Here is a 16,165-nt window from a genome sequence, read left to right as displayed (position 1 = left end):
CCCGGCTCCACAGGGCCCCCCAAAGCACGGGGCTCGAGGCAGTTGCCATGATTTGCCCCCCACCAGGGGTGGCCCTGCTTATGGGTATTGGTGAACAGTGCACCTACACAAGACATTTACTGAGCAGTAGACTAATTACCTGCACAGTAAATGTCTCAGTGTCTACACGTGCACCCCTATTAGGCTGGAGTAAACTTATTAGCTCTTCAGTAGGCTAGTACTTGTAAATACAAGTACTATTCTGTTGTGAAGTAAAAAACTCCACAGCAGCATGAGTGCAGATGCTGCTGCGGCTGGCTGGGATAAGAAAGTGCTTCAGTGCTGGGGCTGCCTGCTGGCTAGCCCCACATTGAAACACCCTTATGCCCCAGCCAGGACTCAGCAACACATGGAGATGGGGGGAGCAGGGCTATGCTGGCAGGCTGACCCCTCAGGTCCCCTGCGAGCTGGAGTTGCTTCAACCCAGCTCAATGTGCTGTGGTCCTGGGTGCACGTTCATATGCAATAAACCCTGGAGATTATTGCTCCCTGGGCAGGTTCAAACAGGTTGCCAGAGAACAATAAACTCCAGGCAATAAACTCTGAAGTTTGTTGCTTTGCATTATTTGCACATGTAGATGCATCTAGTGGGGAGCATTCTGCTCCTTGGGGTCAGGAACTTTTCATTTGGGCATCCAACTTAAGGCCTGCCAATTTGACAACGCTGGTCTATAAGCCTTCACATTGATCATATTCAGTTTTCTAGTTTCTAAGTTTATAATTGTTTCTGCTTTACAAGGGGGATATTGACCCTTAATCAATAAAATGTAAATGCAGAAGCTATTTGCGGTCCCCTGTTCTTTTACAAGTATTCAGTGTGAATGCAGAATGATGCATCTCACTGGGAAGTGCATCTCAAAATGCAGCAAATAGTCACATAGTATAATGTTGTGTGCACTGATAGATCTCAATGTACTTCTAGTATATCTAGCTAATCTATCTTTTGCTGTTGGCAGTATTTGCTTTAAAAATAACAGTTTATTACTATACGATCACAACAAAATAAGTTTTGTACTTGTTTTTCTTTAGGTTTAAACCAAACATACTGTCATACAAACAAATAAAGACATAGGACAATAACATTAAAAAAATCCCTGCCATAGTTGGGCAGGAAAACAACTGCTGCAAAAAAACAAATCATGTAACAAGTGGAAAAAGAAACTCCACTAGTAATTGCAGCTAACAATGGCTGAGAATTTGGGATAAGATACAATTGTGCTTTTTGGATATTTAAATGGAGACAGAGAAAATATTTAAGTACAAAGTCCTTTAAAGAGAGGATATTTACATTAATATCAGTTGCCCTAATCTACCGTCAAGAGCTCAGAAAGGGACAAGTTGGTTTCTGCAGTTGCCCTCTACAATGTAATTTACATCAACGGCCCATACTTACATCCCTTTCCTGCCCAACTTGTGTTTGAGATGGGATCAAGTTCTTAATCAACATGTGATATCTGGCATGTGACTGTTACAGAAACTCTAAAAGAGATTGCAGATTTACAAAAAAATTAGGAATTGTTAATTCTGCCTGAAAATACAAATTCCTGTACTTAGAATGTGAGAGAAAATTAAATTCTTACAATCCAGATCACCCAATATGGAGAACCTTCCATTAGTAGTCACTCAGAAAGATCCTACAAAAGATTTTTTTTTCTGGTGACTCAACATTGATTAGACTGAACGTTTGACTACTTAGTGACCTTGCACAACATAAGGTATTTGGCTTGCAATATTTTTTTTTAATTTCGGTTGTATTTTCTGGGTTTCCACAGTTACAACTGCAAGCTTCTTTAGGGGATTTAAAATACATATTTTCTCTATACTTAAATAAACAGGCAGGTCAAACCTGACTCAAAATAGAGATTTTGTAGAAAACTACAAAACTGTCTTCAAAAATTATAATGGAAGTTGCTTTTTTTTAAAGTAAAAACTTTCTAGTGAGGTACTTATAAGTCCTAAGACCTGAAGGAAGGTACACAAATATAAGATTCTGAAAATAAAATAGACTAGAAATTAACAAAATAAGTTAAGCTGACTAATTTGTTTTAATTTTTCAAGATAAGAGAAATGCAAAAATATAAAATTACTAATTTCACTTACATTAGTTATTTATATTTCTTTTCTATAGATTAGGAACCTAAGGCACAGAGAGATGTCCTGATTTTCATATGTGATTATTACTCCTGAAAAACTGAGGTCATGAGTGATTTGGCAAAAGGTAAATAGCAAGTTAGATTTTTATTTTTTGTTTCAGTTTAAGTAATTTGGAAGTATACTTTGGATTAAAAGGGCTTTTTAAATATAAGATTGTAATTGGACATGGATATGGGTTATGACAGAATCAAATATGACATACTGTACTTTCTTCCTTTTACCAAAATCACAAATATTTCCTAATGCAAATTCTGACCCAATCATCATTTTGAGGACATAATTAAGATACCAATTCTTTCATAAGTTTAGCAGTTTTACTATGTACATGGTACTAGAGAAAAGTCATTCTCTATAACCACAGATGAACCACCACCATTCTAAGAATTTAGGCAGGTTTGGTTATTCATAAAGGGTTAAACTCCAGTGTTCCAAGTAACAGGAATGTGTCACCAGTCTGCTCGCACATACTGATCTGCTTGATGTTATTTTAGGCAACTTTATCAAATACAAACAGAGATAACTACCTACTATAATTCTTTAACATTATTTAAACAGTTTGTGAGGATCTATCAAACGTCAGCCATTTTAGCTACTCTTAAGTCTGGTGGCAGGCATACCTGTAGCTCAAATCAGGGTCTAATGAAAATGCATTAGGTATCTACAAATATACATTTAGAAATGTTTTAAAACTGTATACTGTAATGCTTGGTTTTGAAGCCTAATTTTTGTGTTTTAAAAATCAAACTCAACTGATACACTGTGCTGGTGCTGCTCGCAGGGGATGGAGCCATGTCAGCTGAATGCTGAGCTTGGCCCTATCCCCATCCCCTGTGGGCAGCACCATTCACAGAGGATGGGGCTATGTTAGCCAAGTGCTGAGCCCAGCCCCAACTTATACACGGTGCCTATGAAAATCCTTACCTTTCAAATCAGAAAGACGGGGGTCGACCTATACGCTGTGAATCTGGTAGTTTTATTTTAACAGGTTTACAATACCAGAGTCTATTAGGATACGTGCATAAAATTAGCTGAAGAGCAAGTCTGAGTTGTGCTGTGGACATTCTACTTTCTAGCCTTTATGCATTTCTTTATGTAGAAATGGAAACTCACAAACTCTCCTACTGTTCAAATATAAAAATAACAGTTCATCTGATTATGTAAACCCGGGGTGTCAAACATGCTGTGTGCCTTGGACTGGATCTGGTCTATGGGGCTTCTTGCAGGCTGGATCCAGCCTGGGGCATGTGGTAGTAATGGCAGTAACAGCAGCTCCAGTTCTGGAACAGGGCATGCAGTGGCTCCAGAATGGAAGGGCAAAGCAACTGGAGAGCGACTGGGGCTGTATCAGCCCTCTCTTGATCTCCTGCTGCCTATTGCTATGTCCGCTGAGGCCCAATGTCCCCAGATTCTGTGGCAGGCCACTTCCCCTGGCCGTGTTCCCTAGCTTCCAGTGGACTGGTGGGCTGGATCTGCCCCATGGGTCATACACTTAACATCAAAGAATAGCAAGAGTTCCTATGCAAGAATGACTGTAGCTCAACACAAAATCATATTTAAGGAATTGAATAAAGTATGATAATATCACTAACATTAAAATACATTATTTCATGTCAGGGAAAGGGATACATGTTTGAGAAGCAACCACAGTATCTTCACTTTCAAAGCTTGAACTTCTAAACAAAAATGAAAATCCCATATTAAATCAGTTACTTTAGTAAAAGTGCACATAAAATTTTAGCAGTATAACAACTTCTTCACTATTTATTATCAGCCTAGTCTCTTTATGTAGCTACACAATATGCCTTATCACTAAAACTTGTCCAGGTTGTAATGGGGATAAACTGATTTTAAAAAGTACCACAGTTGAAGATTAAGCAGCTTGTAAAAACTATAGGATTCTGTAGGGAAATCCATAAGGAAAACAAACCAACTCTCAAATATACAGAAAAAACAAGATTACATGACATATCTATAAAAATGATAGCGAATAAAGATCTTAATTTTATATATCACTTGTCATCCAAATGATCACAGAAGTTTCACTTATTGCAAGGTGTACTGTATTCTAGTCACCAAAGTGCCCCAGGGGAAAAGCGGGAGCAAAGGTCATAAACTCCTACTTTCAGACTGGATAAAAGGAAAAACTTCTTCATGGTTTGTGTAACCAGACTTTGGAATAGACTCCCAGCAGGGGTGGCACAGGCACCTACTCTAGAGATCTTTAAAAGGAGACTGAATGCATATTTTGCTGGGGTTATTTCACCCCAGTAGTCTTTCCTGCCCAGAGCAGAGGGGCTGGACCTGATGATCTCATGAGGTCCTTTCCAGCCCTAAACTTCTGTGACTCTGTGACCCATTATTAGAAGGCAAAGTAGATTTCCACTTTATAGATTTTAACCAAAATATTTATATCTATATTTGTATCAGTCCTTCATGAGTTGAAGCTCATTTCATCTGATGCTCAAGGCCCATCTATGCATGACATAGTATCATTTTGCCCAGTGGTACTCAACCTTTTAGCTCTGTGGGCCAGATGAGTAGTTTGAAACCAGTCCATGGGCTAGATGGAGCCCTTTGTGCCAGGATGAGGCCCTGGGGCCACATACTGCTCCTCCCTGCCAGGATTTGAACCCAGGGATCCCAGCACTGTGCTCCTACCCTGACTGGAATTAGGCCCCCTCCTGCCTCCATGCACTGGGATTGGGCTCCAGGGGGTCTGGCACCTTCCCCTTCCACTGAGATTGGGCCCTGTGCTTCCCTAAGGGATTAGGCCCTTAGGGCCTGGCAGCACCCTTGGAACAGCCAATGTGCAGGGCCCTGGGCTCCCCATGGATCTTGATATTTAACAGAAGGAGGGTGGTGCTACTGCTCCTCCGATGCCAAATTTCTAGATCCATGGGAAGCCCCACAAGGTCAGATGACAGGTTGGACCAGCCAGCTCCTACAAAGAAATGTGATTGCTGCTTTGTCAGTACAATACTTAAAACAATATAGATTGGGGAGAGAAGAACACATTTACCTAAAAGTATATGTGGAATTAAGGCCCATCAAATGAACTGTGTTGTTTCAACAAGACAGAAAGACTAATTATCTTGTTCTTAAGCACACAGAAGTAGATAGCAATGTTAGCATCAAGGCAAGCAGAAGACAGGGTAGATTTGTACCTTATAGACTAAAGTAGAAATATATATAGTTCAAAATGTTCTATATACAGACTCTTCTAAATGTACACAGACTCTGTATGTAGAGTGTATGTGTGTCTATGTGTGTGTATATATAGATATATATATATAAAAAAAAATCATAAGCTTTTTCTGAGCTCAAGACAGTTTGTGCTGTATATATTATACTAGCCAATTGCCCACCAAGAATGATGGGGCAGGGGGAGCGGCTGGGGATGGAGCCCTGTGCTCCCCCTGTCCAGGCTCGCTCCCCACTTCCCTCCAGCTGCTTGGGGTCCAGGCCCATTCCCACACTCCCTGCTGCACCGGCGAGGGGAGGAGAGGAATGGGTCTGGGCCTGAAGTGGGGGAGGACTGGACCTAAGGGTCGGGGAAGCCAGGCCACTGCAGTGGTGGGGCAGGGAGCAGTGGGCCCGGGCTGACCCGGCAGTGGCAGAGGGATGGGAGGAGCGGGCTAAGGGCTGACATGGGGAAAGGGGAGTGGGGGAGGAGTGGGCCCAGGCCTGACACAGGGAAGGAGGGTGCTGTGTTGGGCCGCGTTGGGCCAGGCTTGCTCCCCGCCACGGCAGCAGTCATGGGGGAAGGGGAGGAGTGGGCCCAGACCCGATGCGGGAGAGAAACAGGGTCACCACAGCAGGGGAGCAGCGGGCCTGGGCTGACTGGGTGGTGGTGATGGAGGAGATGAAAGAAATGGGCTCAGGGCTGATGAGGGGGAGAGGGGGGTGGGGGAAGAGTGGGACCGGGCCTGAGGAGGAGAAGGCCCACTGCTTCCCTCCCCCTGCTGCTGCCACATCAGACTGGGTCTGCTGCTCCCCCCCACACCAGTGTGGCAGGCTGGCCTCTCCTCCCGGCCTCAGGCCTGGTCCCATTCCTCTCCCAGCCTCTCTTTTCTCCCGTGTTGGCCCCAAGCTTGATCTGCCTGCCCCCCTGCCGCTGGTTCAGCCCAGGTCTGCTGCTCCCCTCGCTGTGGCAGCCCAACTTCTCCCCACCCTTGGGCCCGGTCCTCCCTCACATCGAGTCTGGACCCACCCCTCCCCCACCGCATCACCATCATGGCGGTGTGCCCACTATTCCCCCCCCCACTGTTGTGTCATCCTGTGTTAGGCCCTGCAGGCGGTGGCAACAATGGAAGGGGGGAGGGGTGTGATGAGGCCAGTGCTGATGGCCTCACCCCCTCCGTGGCATCCTGATCTCGCTACCCCCCATACTGCTGCCGCCATCACCTGCAACGAGTAAGAGGGGGCAAGGCCAGCTCTGGTGGCCTCACTGCCCCCCTCTGCTCCATCCTTGCCACCTGCAGGGAGCAAGATGGGGGGCGAGGGCAGCACTGCTGGCGCACCCCCGCATTCTGTCTGCTCTGTTGCTCCTGGCTCCAGGGAGCAGGGAGCTGTGCTGGCCTCACCCTCCTTCCACCCCGTGTCCCTACAATCACGGCAGTGCTCCACTGCCACCACCTCCTGTTTGAACGCTTGTTCACACTTTGATTGGCTGTTTGTCAGCCAATCGGAGTGTGAATAAAGTATTATGGACAGACAGGGAGATAGACTTAGGCTTGTATAATATTTGAATAAACCTATATATATATATTTAGTTTAATCTGTAAGTGTCGGGGTACGGACACTGCCGGCACCCCGCGTTGGGGCCCACTTACTGGTTACCAAGAATGTGTTCAACTTGCGTTGGGCATTTTACATGCGCTTGTCTCGCCTGCCATGACTTCAATGTTAGTAGTTGGTTATGATGGTCCGGCGCGTGTCGTCCAAATATGAGACTCCTTGGTGTCCGTGGGTCCCGTGTTGATGAGGGCTCCGCCACCCCTACACCCTCGCCCATTCCACCGGGCGGTGGCCGCCTATCCGGGCAGGCCATGTGTTGGTATATCGCCCAAAATGGTCCATAAAAGAAATGCCAAGGTAAACACAAAGACTATGGCTAGGGATTCCCTATAGGGTGGGGCCTGCTTCGATCCTCAGCAGGCGCCCTGGGATATCCCCATCTGCTGTGGGGTTGCACCCCCGTTTTAGTTCACCATGTTCTCTTCGGCCCTTACTAGGGCTCCCTGGGGCCGCTCAGCCCCTAATTACAGGAGCTACTGTTTCGCAGTCAGTGACTGCCCCTTTATCACAGTTTATACAGTATCTGGCTCCTGCCGGGTTCCAGCCACTCCCAGTGGCAACGAACAGTCCGTGGCTTTGCTGGGCCAGCTGCCCGGGCTCAAAAGCCTCGCAGGGGTTTACCCTTCCTCCAGAAGGTTCTGCCGCGTCTGAGGACGGCTTGCATCCGCTCGAGGGTGCTCTCGCTGGTTTCAGCTCCACCACTGCTTTCTTCCGGTTCCGCCGCCCCCCCTCTGGCTGGCGCCGGCGTCTGTTTTATGCCAGCCGCGGTTGTGCCAGCTCCTCCCTCCTCCATGCATCTGTAACAGGTAAGTTCCTGCCCAACGTTTTGGGCCTGTAGGCGTGAGATTAGCTTGATTGCCCCCGGGTGGGGAGCCTCGGAGCCTGCTGGCTCCCTCTCTCCCTCACAGCGGGGAACCTCGGAGCCTGCTGGCTCCTTTCCTCCCTCACAATAAGGTACAGAACTATATATATGCACACATACACACATATATATATAGTTAGATTAGACAGATAGATAGTATCTATAGACTATATATCTCGTGGGTGGGCAAAATACAGACTGTGGGCTGAATCCAGCCTGCCAGGCCATTCTATCTGTTCCGTGGGTCCCCTAAAAAATTTAGAGAATATTTTTCTGCCCCAGCAGCCTGTCAAAGCTGACAAGAGCGAGGGGCAATAGGACCCAGGGGGAGCTTCAGCAGGACTGAACAGCCCAGCCCCACCCACCCCCAGCCATTTCATTCCCTTCCTTCCCCCACCAGGTGGCTACTGACTGCATCACCGGACAGGGGAGCACAGGGCTGTGCTAGTACTTGCATTGCATATGTGCAAGCAGGTAAGGACAGTGTGTGTGTTTGGGATGGGGGGCAGGCAGGACAATGTGTGTGTGGACAGGTAGGAGCAGTTGTTATGCGTATAGTATAAATACCAGCTTGATGTTAGGTAAATAACATGGAAATAGACTTTTGCGTATTGCTTTTAATCTTACATATTTTCTTAAGTTTTGCATTGCCTTAAGAAACTCCATTTTGTATTGCTCTATAGCTTGACAGAAGTGCTTGACCTTTTACTCTTTAGTATGTTGTATGGGTGAGAGTGTATTTGTGGAGAATAAAAACATCAGCTGGTAACTGGCTTAAGAATGCAGACACATAAAAGACCAAACAAGAATCCACCCCAGAACAGCAAGAGAACAATGGCAATCAACACTGACAATGCATAGGGATGGACGCAGGTGCACGTGGACCCCCTGAGATCGGCTCTGCACCCCCTAGAAGCACCAGCCATGAAACTGGAAGTGCTGGTGGAAGTGCAATTCTGATTTCACTGCTGGCTTGGCAATCAGTCATTGGGGGACCCTCCCATTGGCAATCTGGTACCCCCCCAGACTCAGGAGGCACCAGTTGCCCATGGCAATCAGCCTTCAAGAAAGAACACAATGATAACCCAACAAAAGCCCAGAAAACTGGGTGAATTGACAAGGCTATAAAAGAATGGGGCGAGACATATTGATTTTGGGTCTTGTTCTGCTTGTCATCCTGAAGCATCATTTTGTCTGATGAGATAGACTGGCAGGAGACCAGCTCTCACTTGTGATCAATTTGGCTGGCCACCACATTAACCTGAGCACTGATAAGACTGGTAACATATACCAGCGCAGAACAGAAATTGGGGTATGAATGTTGTGTGTGTGTATTAAGTGCTTAATCTATAAATGCAGCATCTTCCTTTTCTTCCCTTATAAGGTCTCGCTCATGATTTGAGCAGTTGGCAATTTGTGTAACACAGTGTGTGTGTGTATGCAGGCAGGGACAGTATGCGTGTTCATAAGCTAAGTCCCATACACACACCCAACCATACATATGCACCCATGCCCCCTTTCGCTGCCATATACACAGACCTCCCACATCCCCCAGGCACCCAGCCCCCACAAACCCCACACCCACCCACACTCCACACCTGCCCACAAACCTATACCCACCCCCCACAACATACAAGAGTAAGGCTTCATTTTATGATATTGTGCAATCTCCTCTATATACACTACACAAACATATGTAAATCAGGAGAAAAATATTTTTTGAAACCAAATTAATGAATGCTGTAAATGTTTGCTTTTTAGAATAAAATTTGGTATTTTTCTGGTTCTGAGATGGCTAAACCTCTGGTGAAAGGAGAACTTCTGGGGGCAAGGGAAGGGACTTATGGTGGCAAAGGTCAGAAGGTAACCAGGGGCCAGGCATCTGTCAAGGGATGGGGCTACCAATGTGGCCTGGACAGCTTGCCAAAACTCTGTAAGGCCATCCACCTGAAATAACTGCCTACCTCATCTCTCTAAACTACATTAGTTTAGAAGGTGCAAATCTACCCTACCTCCTCTAGTTCTGCAAGAAATGCCAGGGGATTGAGAGGCAAGGAAGAGCAGGAGCCCCCCAAAGGACTGCATTTGAAGCATGACCTGCTTGGTTTATTATAACCGTTTTGGATTCTGCAAGTTCCGTGAGCCTGAGCAGGTTTTCCCCCTCTAGAAACGTGGGGAACAGGGGGTGTAAGTACGATTTTTTAAAAGGCTTTAATCAGCAGACATTTGGAAGGTTTCTTCCCCATTTTTCCTGAACGGTCCCTTGCATCTGCCCCAGTAGGTGCGTTAGTGTCAGAGCGATGCCGTAGCCGCGGGGGAGCCCACAGACGTGATGCGCGGCAGGCACTTCCGGGGTGACATCTTTTACAGGCCCAGCCCTGCCGTTGGATAGGGCTAGCCCGCCTTTCTGAGCTTTCCTCCCCCGGCAAAGCAGGGCCGGGACGCGCCAGGTCCCCAGGTCACATCCAGCAGCCGGAACGTGCCCGGGTAGGCGCCGCCGCCGGAAAGCTCAAAACGGGGAAGGCGGGGCTTGGCACAGCTTTAGTGGCCACATCCGGCCGGGCCACGGCCCCGCCCTCCCAGCTCCGCGTTCCGAATGCTCTGGACCGCTGTCCAGCCCCGCCTGCCTGTGACGTCATCCGGGCGCGCCAGCGGCTAGAGTTGGCGCGAAGGGGGATAGAGACTGGCGCACTCACGCTAACGGGGTAAACCGTCGCCCGCAGCATGGTGAGCGCCGCCCGGCCCGGCCTGATGGGTGGGATGGGGGTTGGAGCCGGGCCGGGCCTCGGGCTGGTACCCCCGGGTTGGAGCTCCCCTGAGGAGCCCGCGGGGCTGCCCGGCCCGGCCCGGCCCAACTCGACCAGACGCCCGGGTCTCGCTCCCCGCCGAGTCCTGCCTGCTCCGCACTGCGCCCCGGGGCTCCCCACGTCTGAGACGCGCCGGCAACAATCGGATGCCCCCGCTGGGACCCGCTGTCACGTACAGGCTATTCCTGCTTTCCCTCTGGTTGCTGCCTGTGAAAACTTGCACCTTTCTGAGCGCTTGGGCTCTGAGGTGCCCCCAGCCCTGTGCTCTGCTCCCTGCCTGGCCACTGTGCCAAGCCGTGCACTGAGCCCCATGTGTGCTCTGTGCCAGTGGTATCAGCACAGGCACCCCCATCCCTCTGTTACTCTTGGGGCAAAGGACTTGAAACCACTGTCTCAGAGAAACTGGGGGGGCTGGTGGCTCCTAAGTCCCTTGGAAGCTCCTGCGAAGGTAACTCTGATATTGCAGCCTGCCTGATGTGGTAGGAGCTAGGCCCTGAGATCTGACACCAGGCTGATGCCTCAGAGAGAGACTTCCTCCCACCAAAAGGTCTGCATGTTTAAGGATGTAAGTGGGACTCTACTGGGTCTGGCCAAAAGGTTTGTGCAGCCTGGTATCTTGTCTGTGAGAGTGGCAAGAGTTTGGGGTGTTCAGCCTGGAGTCTTGACATCTGGCCTGCAGGGTTTCCCGTGGGTTGAGAAATTTGGTGGTGGGAGTGCAAGGCCCCTAGCCATTTCCCCTGTGACTGGATTGGGGCTAGGTCATACCCCCTCACCACTTGCTGCTGGATCGGGGCTGGGCTGCTTCCCTCCTTGTGCTACATGGCTAGATTGGGCCCTGTCAAGGCCCCTGTGCACCAGATTGGACCCACCAGCAGGATCTGGCTTATGGCAGGACTGGACACCACTCATCCGGCCCTTGGGGCAAAAAGGTTGAGACACCACTGTTTTAGAGGAACAGCCTATTCTTGTTTATGCCAGGAGCTCTATGCAGGTGTAAATCAATGGATACAATCAGCTTTAAACCAAGATGAGCTTCCTTGCAAAAATTTTGTTTGAAATTTGTTTAATTTCAGATGGTGCAACCTCCATGATAATTGGGCCTTTAGTGTCAATGTTCAGACAGTCTTGCACCAAAATGGCCAAAGCCTAAATTAAAACTAGTTTAGTTATTTTGGTTTAAGCCTGTTTGAATATATTTGTTACCTTCTCATTACAGTCCTCAATCTTGATTTGATGAGCTGGACTTTCCTATCACATACAACTGGGGAATGGAAATAATTAATTGACAGATGGAGGATTTGAGAATGCACTTAGCTTTATGGTACACCAATCTACAAGAATAAGCATTTTTGCTATGGCTCAGGAATTGTGTGTGCTGGGTGAATATATTCAGTTCATTTTTTTTGTTTTTTTAGATAGCTTTGGTAAGAGCAGAAGTATATGTGTGGGAAGTGCTGTGTGGACTACTATCAGAATATAAATATTCACACATTTTGAGAGTTTGAAAAGTTGTATTTGAATTATGTTCCAATGGCTTTGGCTTAGGAAACTTTTTAAGATTATTTTTTAAGGAGGAAAGGAGACTGACCAGGACCTGCCTGGGCACGGTATGCAGCCATTTGGATAGGATGGGACCCCAGGCGTGTGGGGAGTGGTATCTGGGCGTGGGATGAGTGCTGGGATGTTGTGGCACTGATGGGCGCAGGGCTGGGGCCCAGGGAAGAGCTGTGATCTGTTCCCTACATACCCCTGCCCCTGGAATAGGGCCTGTTGTGGGAAGTGGATCACAGGTTTGCCCTGGTCCCCAGCCCCATGCTGCCCTTTTGCCTGTCCTACTCCTGGACACCAGTTCCTGTCTGCCTGCAGTTCCTTCCCATCCTGGCTGCATGCCCTGCCTGTGCAGGTCCTGTCCCCAGCGGTGTGTGTGCACAGGGAGCAGTGCTGTGTCTAGTAACAGTGGGAGCTGGGAAGAGCCTCTCCTGTTGGGGCTGCCAGGAAGTGAGTCCAGCCACTTTGCTGCCTTAGCCCTGCCACATGCCTGGGGCTGCTGGGACTGGCCTCAGTACTATAGCTTGGGCTATCTCCCATGCCTGGGCTGGGTGGGGCTGGAGAAAATCCCTTGGTGGGAGGGGTCTGGTCCACAGGCTGTCTTTTGCCCACCCCTGGACTAGATGATTTCTTGAGGTCTCTTCCAGCCTGGCTTCTAGAGGTGCACTGATACATTGGTCCCATATTGTATTGGCACTGATGAAAGAAAATTTGACATAATTGGCAATTGGGTTTTTTTGGCTGCTTTCCAAGCTGCCAGGCTGCATGTTGGCAATCAGATTGGTTTTGACCGATATGGCTGGTTAAAAATTGGTCGTCAGTATTGGCCTAAAAAATCTCTATCGGTGCACTCCTACTTCTCTGTGAGTTCTGTGAGAGTGCTTCTCAGCAGGCGTAGACTGAAATGGATGCATCGTTTAATTATCCATTCTATTTCACAATTGGTAGTACTGAAGAAGAGCAGCATGCATAAAAAGCAGGGCACACCCTGCTCTAACAAGCAAGTCAAGAAGAAAGGCACAAAGTATACATCTTTCATGACAGACAACTCTAAATTATGGAAAGGGAATCATGCTATGAAGGGCTTGTTTATGTGGGACATTTCAGTCACTGGTGGTTAACAGCTAGGCAGAAGAACTGTGAACTACAGTTTGCATCAATAAAGCTGAGACCCTGAACAGGATCTGCATTAATGCAAGTCATCTATCGTCAATTTTGCTTCTTGTGCTAGGGGTTTTCTTTAGGATGTCCAAATTGGTGTCTAATTGGGGCATATCTACAGGGTGGGCAAAGTCTGTGAGTTTGTGAGAACATTCCTAAGTTGCATATGGGGGACAGGGCAATTGCATTGAACTGTTAGGCTAAATCTGATAAGTGTGGATGTTAAGTCCAGCTTTTATGAGCACTGTTAAAACTGATGAGTCCATCAAAATTGGCAACAGGTCCTTTAATATAAAATGCTAATTTAAGAAGAGTTTCAATGAAGTAGCATACACAGTCTAATACTGAAATATGTTGCTGACTTTTAGATAAAGCAGTGAGATCAGAATATCTATTTATTTATCATTAGCCAAAATGGAGGAAATGGCCCATTTTTGCATTAGAAATGTACTAGTATAGTAGGGAGATTTGAACTTCTAGGTTTTCAGAGTATCACATGGCTAACTTTCTGCCCCATTTTCACAGAAGCTTTATTGGTATCCATAGATAGATGCTATAAAAATGTTGCGTAATGCAAGAAGTTTTGTATTTAAGTGTTGTGATGTCACTTTTGTCTAACGATTTTGGAGTCATGATCCATTACAGCCCAGCAGCTTCTTACCATATTACTTTTTCACCAGAAAAACAGGATGGCTGTGGAAGATTTTGAAGGATATGTATTACATAACACTGAAGATTGAAGAAAATTATACATATCCTTCGCACTTTTTTGCTATAAACTTTCAATACAAATAGGTATAATCTATCTTCAAGTAATGTGAAAAGAGAATGTACTACACAAATATAAGCCTCTACTTAGGAAGTGGCTTATGTGCTGTCATACTGGCAATTTGCTAAAAAACGCCTAGTATTTTTTAAAGACTTCAAGGAAGCTATTATGACCTTAGTACTGGGCGTGAAGGATGATTTTCAATAAGAGAATATTTTTTGTTGACTAGGGATTCTAGTTTTGAATTTAAGAGGCTGATGCTACTTCCTTATAAGGTTGTTACCAACCTAAACCATAGTATTTACATTTACAGTGTTTTCTTCATGGATGCTTGCTTGAATTAATCAGCAGTGAATGCAAGAACACTTGACTAGCCATTAAAGACAAATTATCCACTTTACCTCTTCTGTTAGACTCTTAATCTCTATTACACCTGCATTATGGAAGAAGGTACTGATTGACTGCATTTTAAGCATCTGTTGGCTTTACTTTGGCCCTCCAATATTAGTATCAACCCATTACCTGTCAGTTGAAGGTACTTTTATTGTTTTTGGTAGATAACTTTGCATGTTGGTGTAATTTGCAGGAGGCATGAAAACTAGATTTTCCTGTAGGCGTGAAGGAAGCTGTTTTGTAAAAAAGTTTGTAGCTTTTGTTAAGACATAGCCCAGATTAAATATGCCATAATATTCATTTGTGTTTAAAACATTTCTTCATATTTAAGGTAAATTGAGCTGTAAAATGTTAGTACTATTGTATTTAGCTTGTGAGTTTTCAGAAAACAGCAAACCATGAGACGTGATGAATTGGAAAGTAAAAATATATTTTATGGTCTGGGTTTTCACATGTCTAGGTGAAAGGGAATTTTATTTAAAAGGCAAGAGCCTAGGGCTGGGGCAGCAAAGTATGGCCCATGGGCCATATCCAGCCCACCAGGCAACTCCATCCACCCTGTGGGTGCCCACCAATGAATTGTAACCCCTAGCCCTCACGCCTTGCTCCCACCCTTGTGCACATGCAGCTTCTGGATGATCTGCTGCAGTTGCTGGGGGACTTGCTCAGCTTCCTCAGCATCCAAAGGCTTTTCCTTGTCTCCCTGCTGCAGTGCTTGCTCCAAGCAGCAGGTAGGGAAGCAGCGGGGGCAAGGGGAACTGTGGTAGGGGCAGGGGGAGGATTTGTAGCTGGGTGTGGGCAGAGAGTATGGGGCTGGGGCTGGCAGGAGCACAGATCCAGAGCCTAGAGGGTGGTGGGAGCACAGAGCTTGGGTGGGCAGGGTATGAATGTGATGGAGAATGGGGGACTGTGGGGACCCCTCACACACTCTCTCCCCCCCTACCCCACCCCCAATAGTCTGCAGTTCCTGCCAAGCAGATGCATGTAGTGGGGAAGGCAGTCAGTTCCATCATGTGGGGCTTCCCTTGGTGGCACACAAGTGCTGGAAGCTGCATGTGCACTGTGTGGAGCCCTGCACAATAGGGGCTGGGTGACCAGGCTGCATTCCTTGCTACCATGTGCAGTTCTGGCTGGAGCCATGTGTTGCCAGGTGGCAGTGCCTCCACAGGGCACGGGTGCCCTGAGCACCAGCTGCTGCTGCTGGCAGGGGCTGTGCACCATGGTGGTGAGTGTGTGTGTTGGGGGTCACCCTACAAATGCCACACACCTGCACCCCACCCCCACAACCCTGCACATATACACACCGCCAAAATACCCTATTGCCCCTCCAGCCACACTCCTTCACCCCCCCCACACTGTATGCAACAGTAAGACTTTATTTTTGAGCTATTATGTAGTCACCTCTACATACACTGCAAACACAAAATATGACAAACATATTTTTTGTAATAAAATTAAAATGTTAAGTAGGTGTCTGACTTTTAGAGTGTTTCATAGTTTCTAGGGTCAGAAGGGACCTGAGCAGATCATCTAGTCTGACCCCCTGTCATGGCAGGAAAGAATACTGGGGTCAAATGACCCCAGCAAGATGTTCATCTAACCTCTTAAACACTCCCAGGGTAGGAGCCTGCACCA

At 47.2% G+C, this 16,165-nt stretch overlaps 1 protein-coding gene across 1 annotated transcript in view; it reads left to right on the top strand.

Moving 5' to 3' along the window:
• The first annotated feature begins 10,444 nt into the window (after positions 1–10,444).
• Positions 10,445–16,165, top strand: part of RFC1 (replication factor C subunit 1) — a 75,556-nt gene continuing 69,835 nt past the window's right edge. Inside the window, exon 1 of the mRNA XM_090035769.1 lies at positions 10,445–10,579. Within this exon, the coding sequence (XP_089891895.1) occupies positions 10,577–10,579 (3 nt within the window). The 5' untranslated portion in view covers positions 10,445–10,576. The remainder of the gene's footprint in view (positions 10,580–16,165) is intronic.

The sequence above is a fragment of the Crocodylus siamensis genome, chromosome 2 (genome assembly GCF_052110815.1).
Source record: "Crocodylus siamensis isolate JL-2025a chromosome 2, ASM5211081v1, whole genome shotgun sequence".
Classification (NCBI taxonomy): Eukaryota; Metazoa; Chordata; order Crocodylia; family Crocodylidae; genus Crocodylus; species Crocodylus siamensis.
The sequence above is the reverse complement of the archived record's forward strand: the minus strand, read 5'-3'. Positions and strand labels throughout refer to the sequence as shown.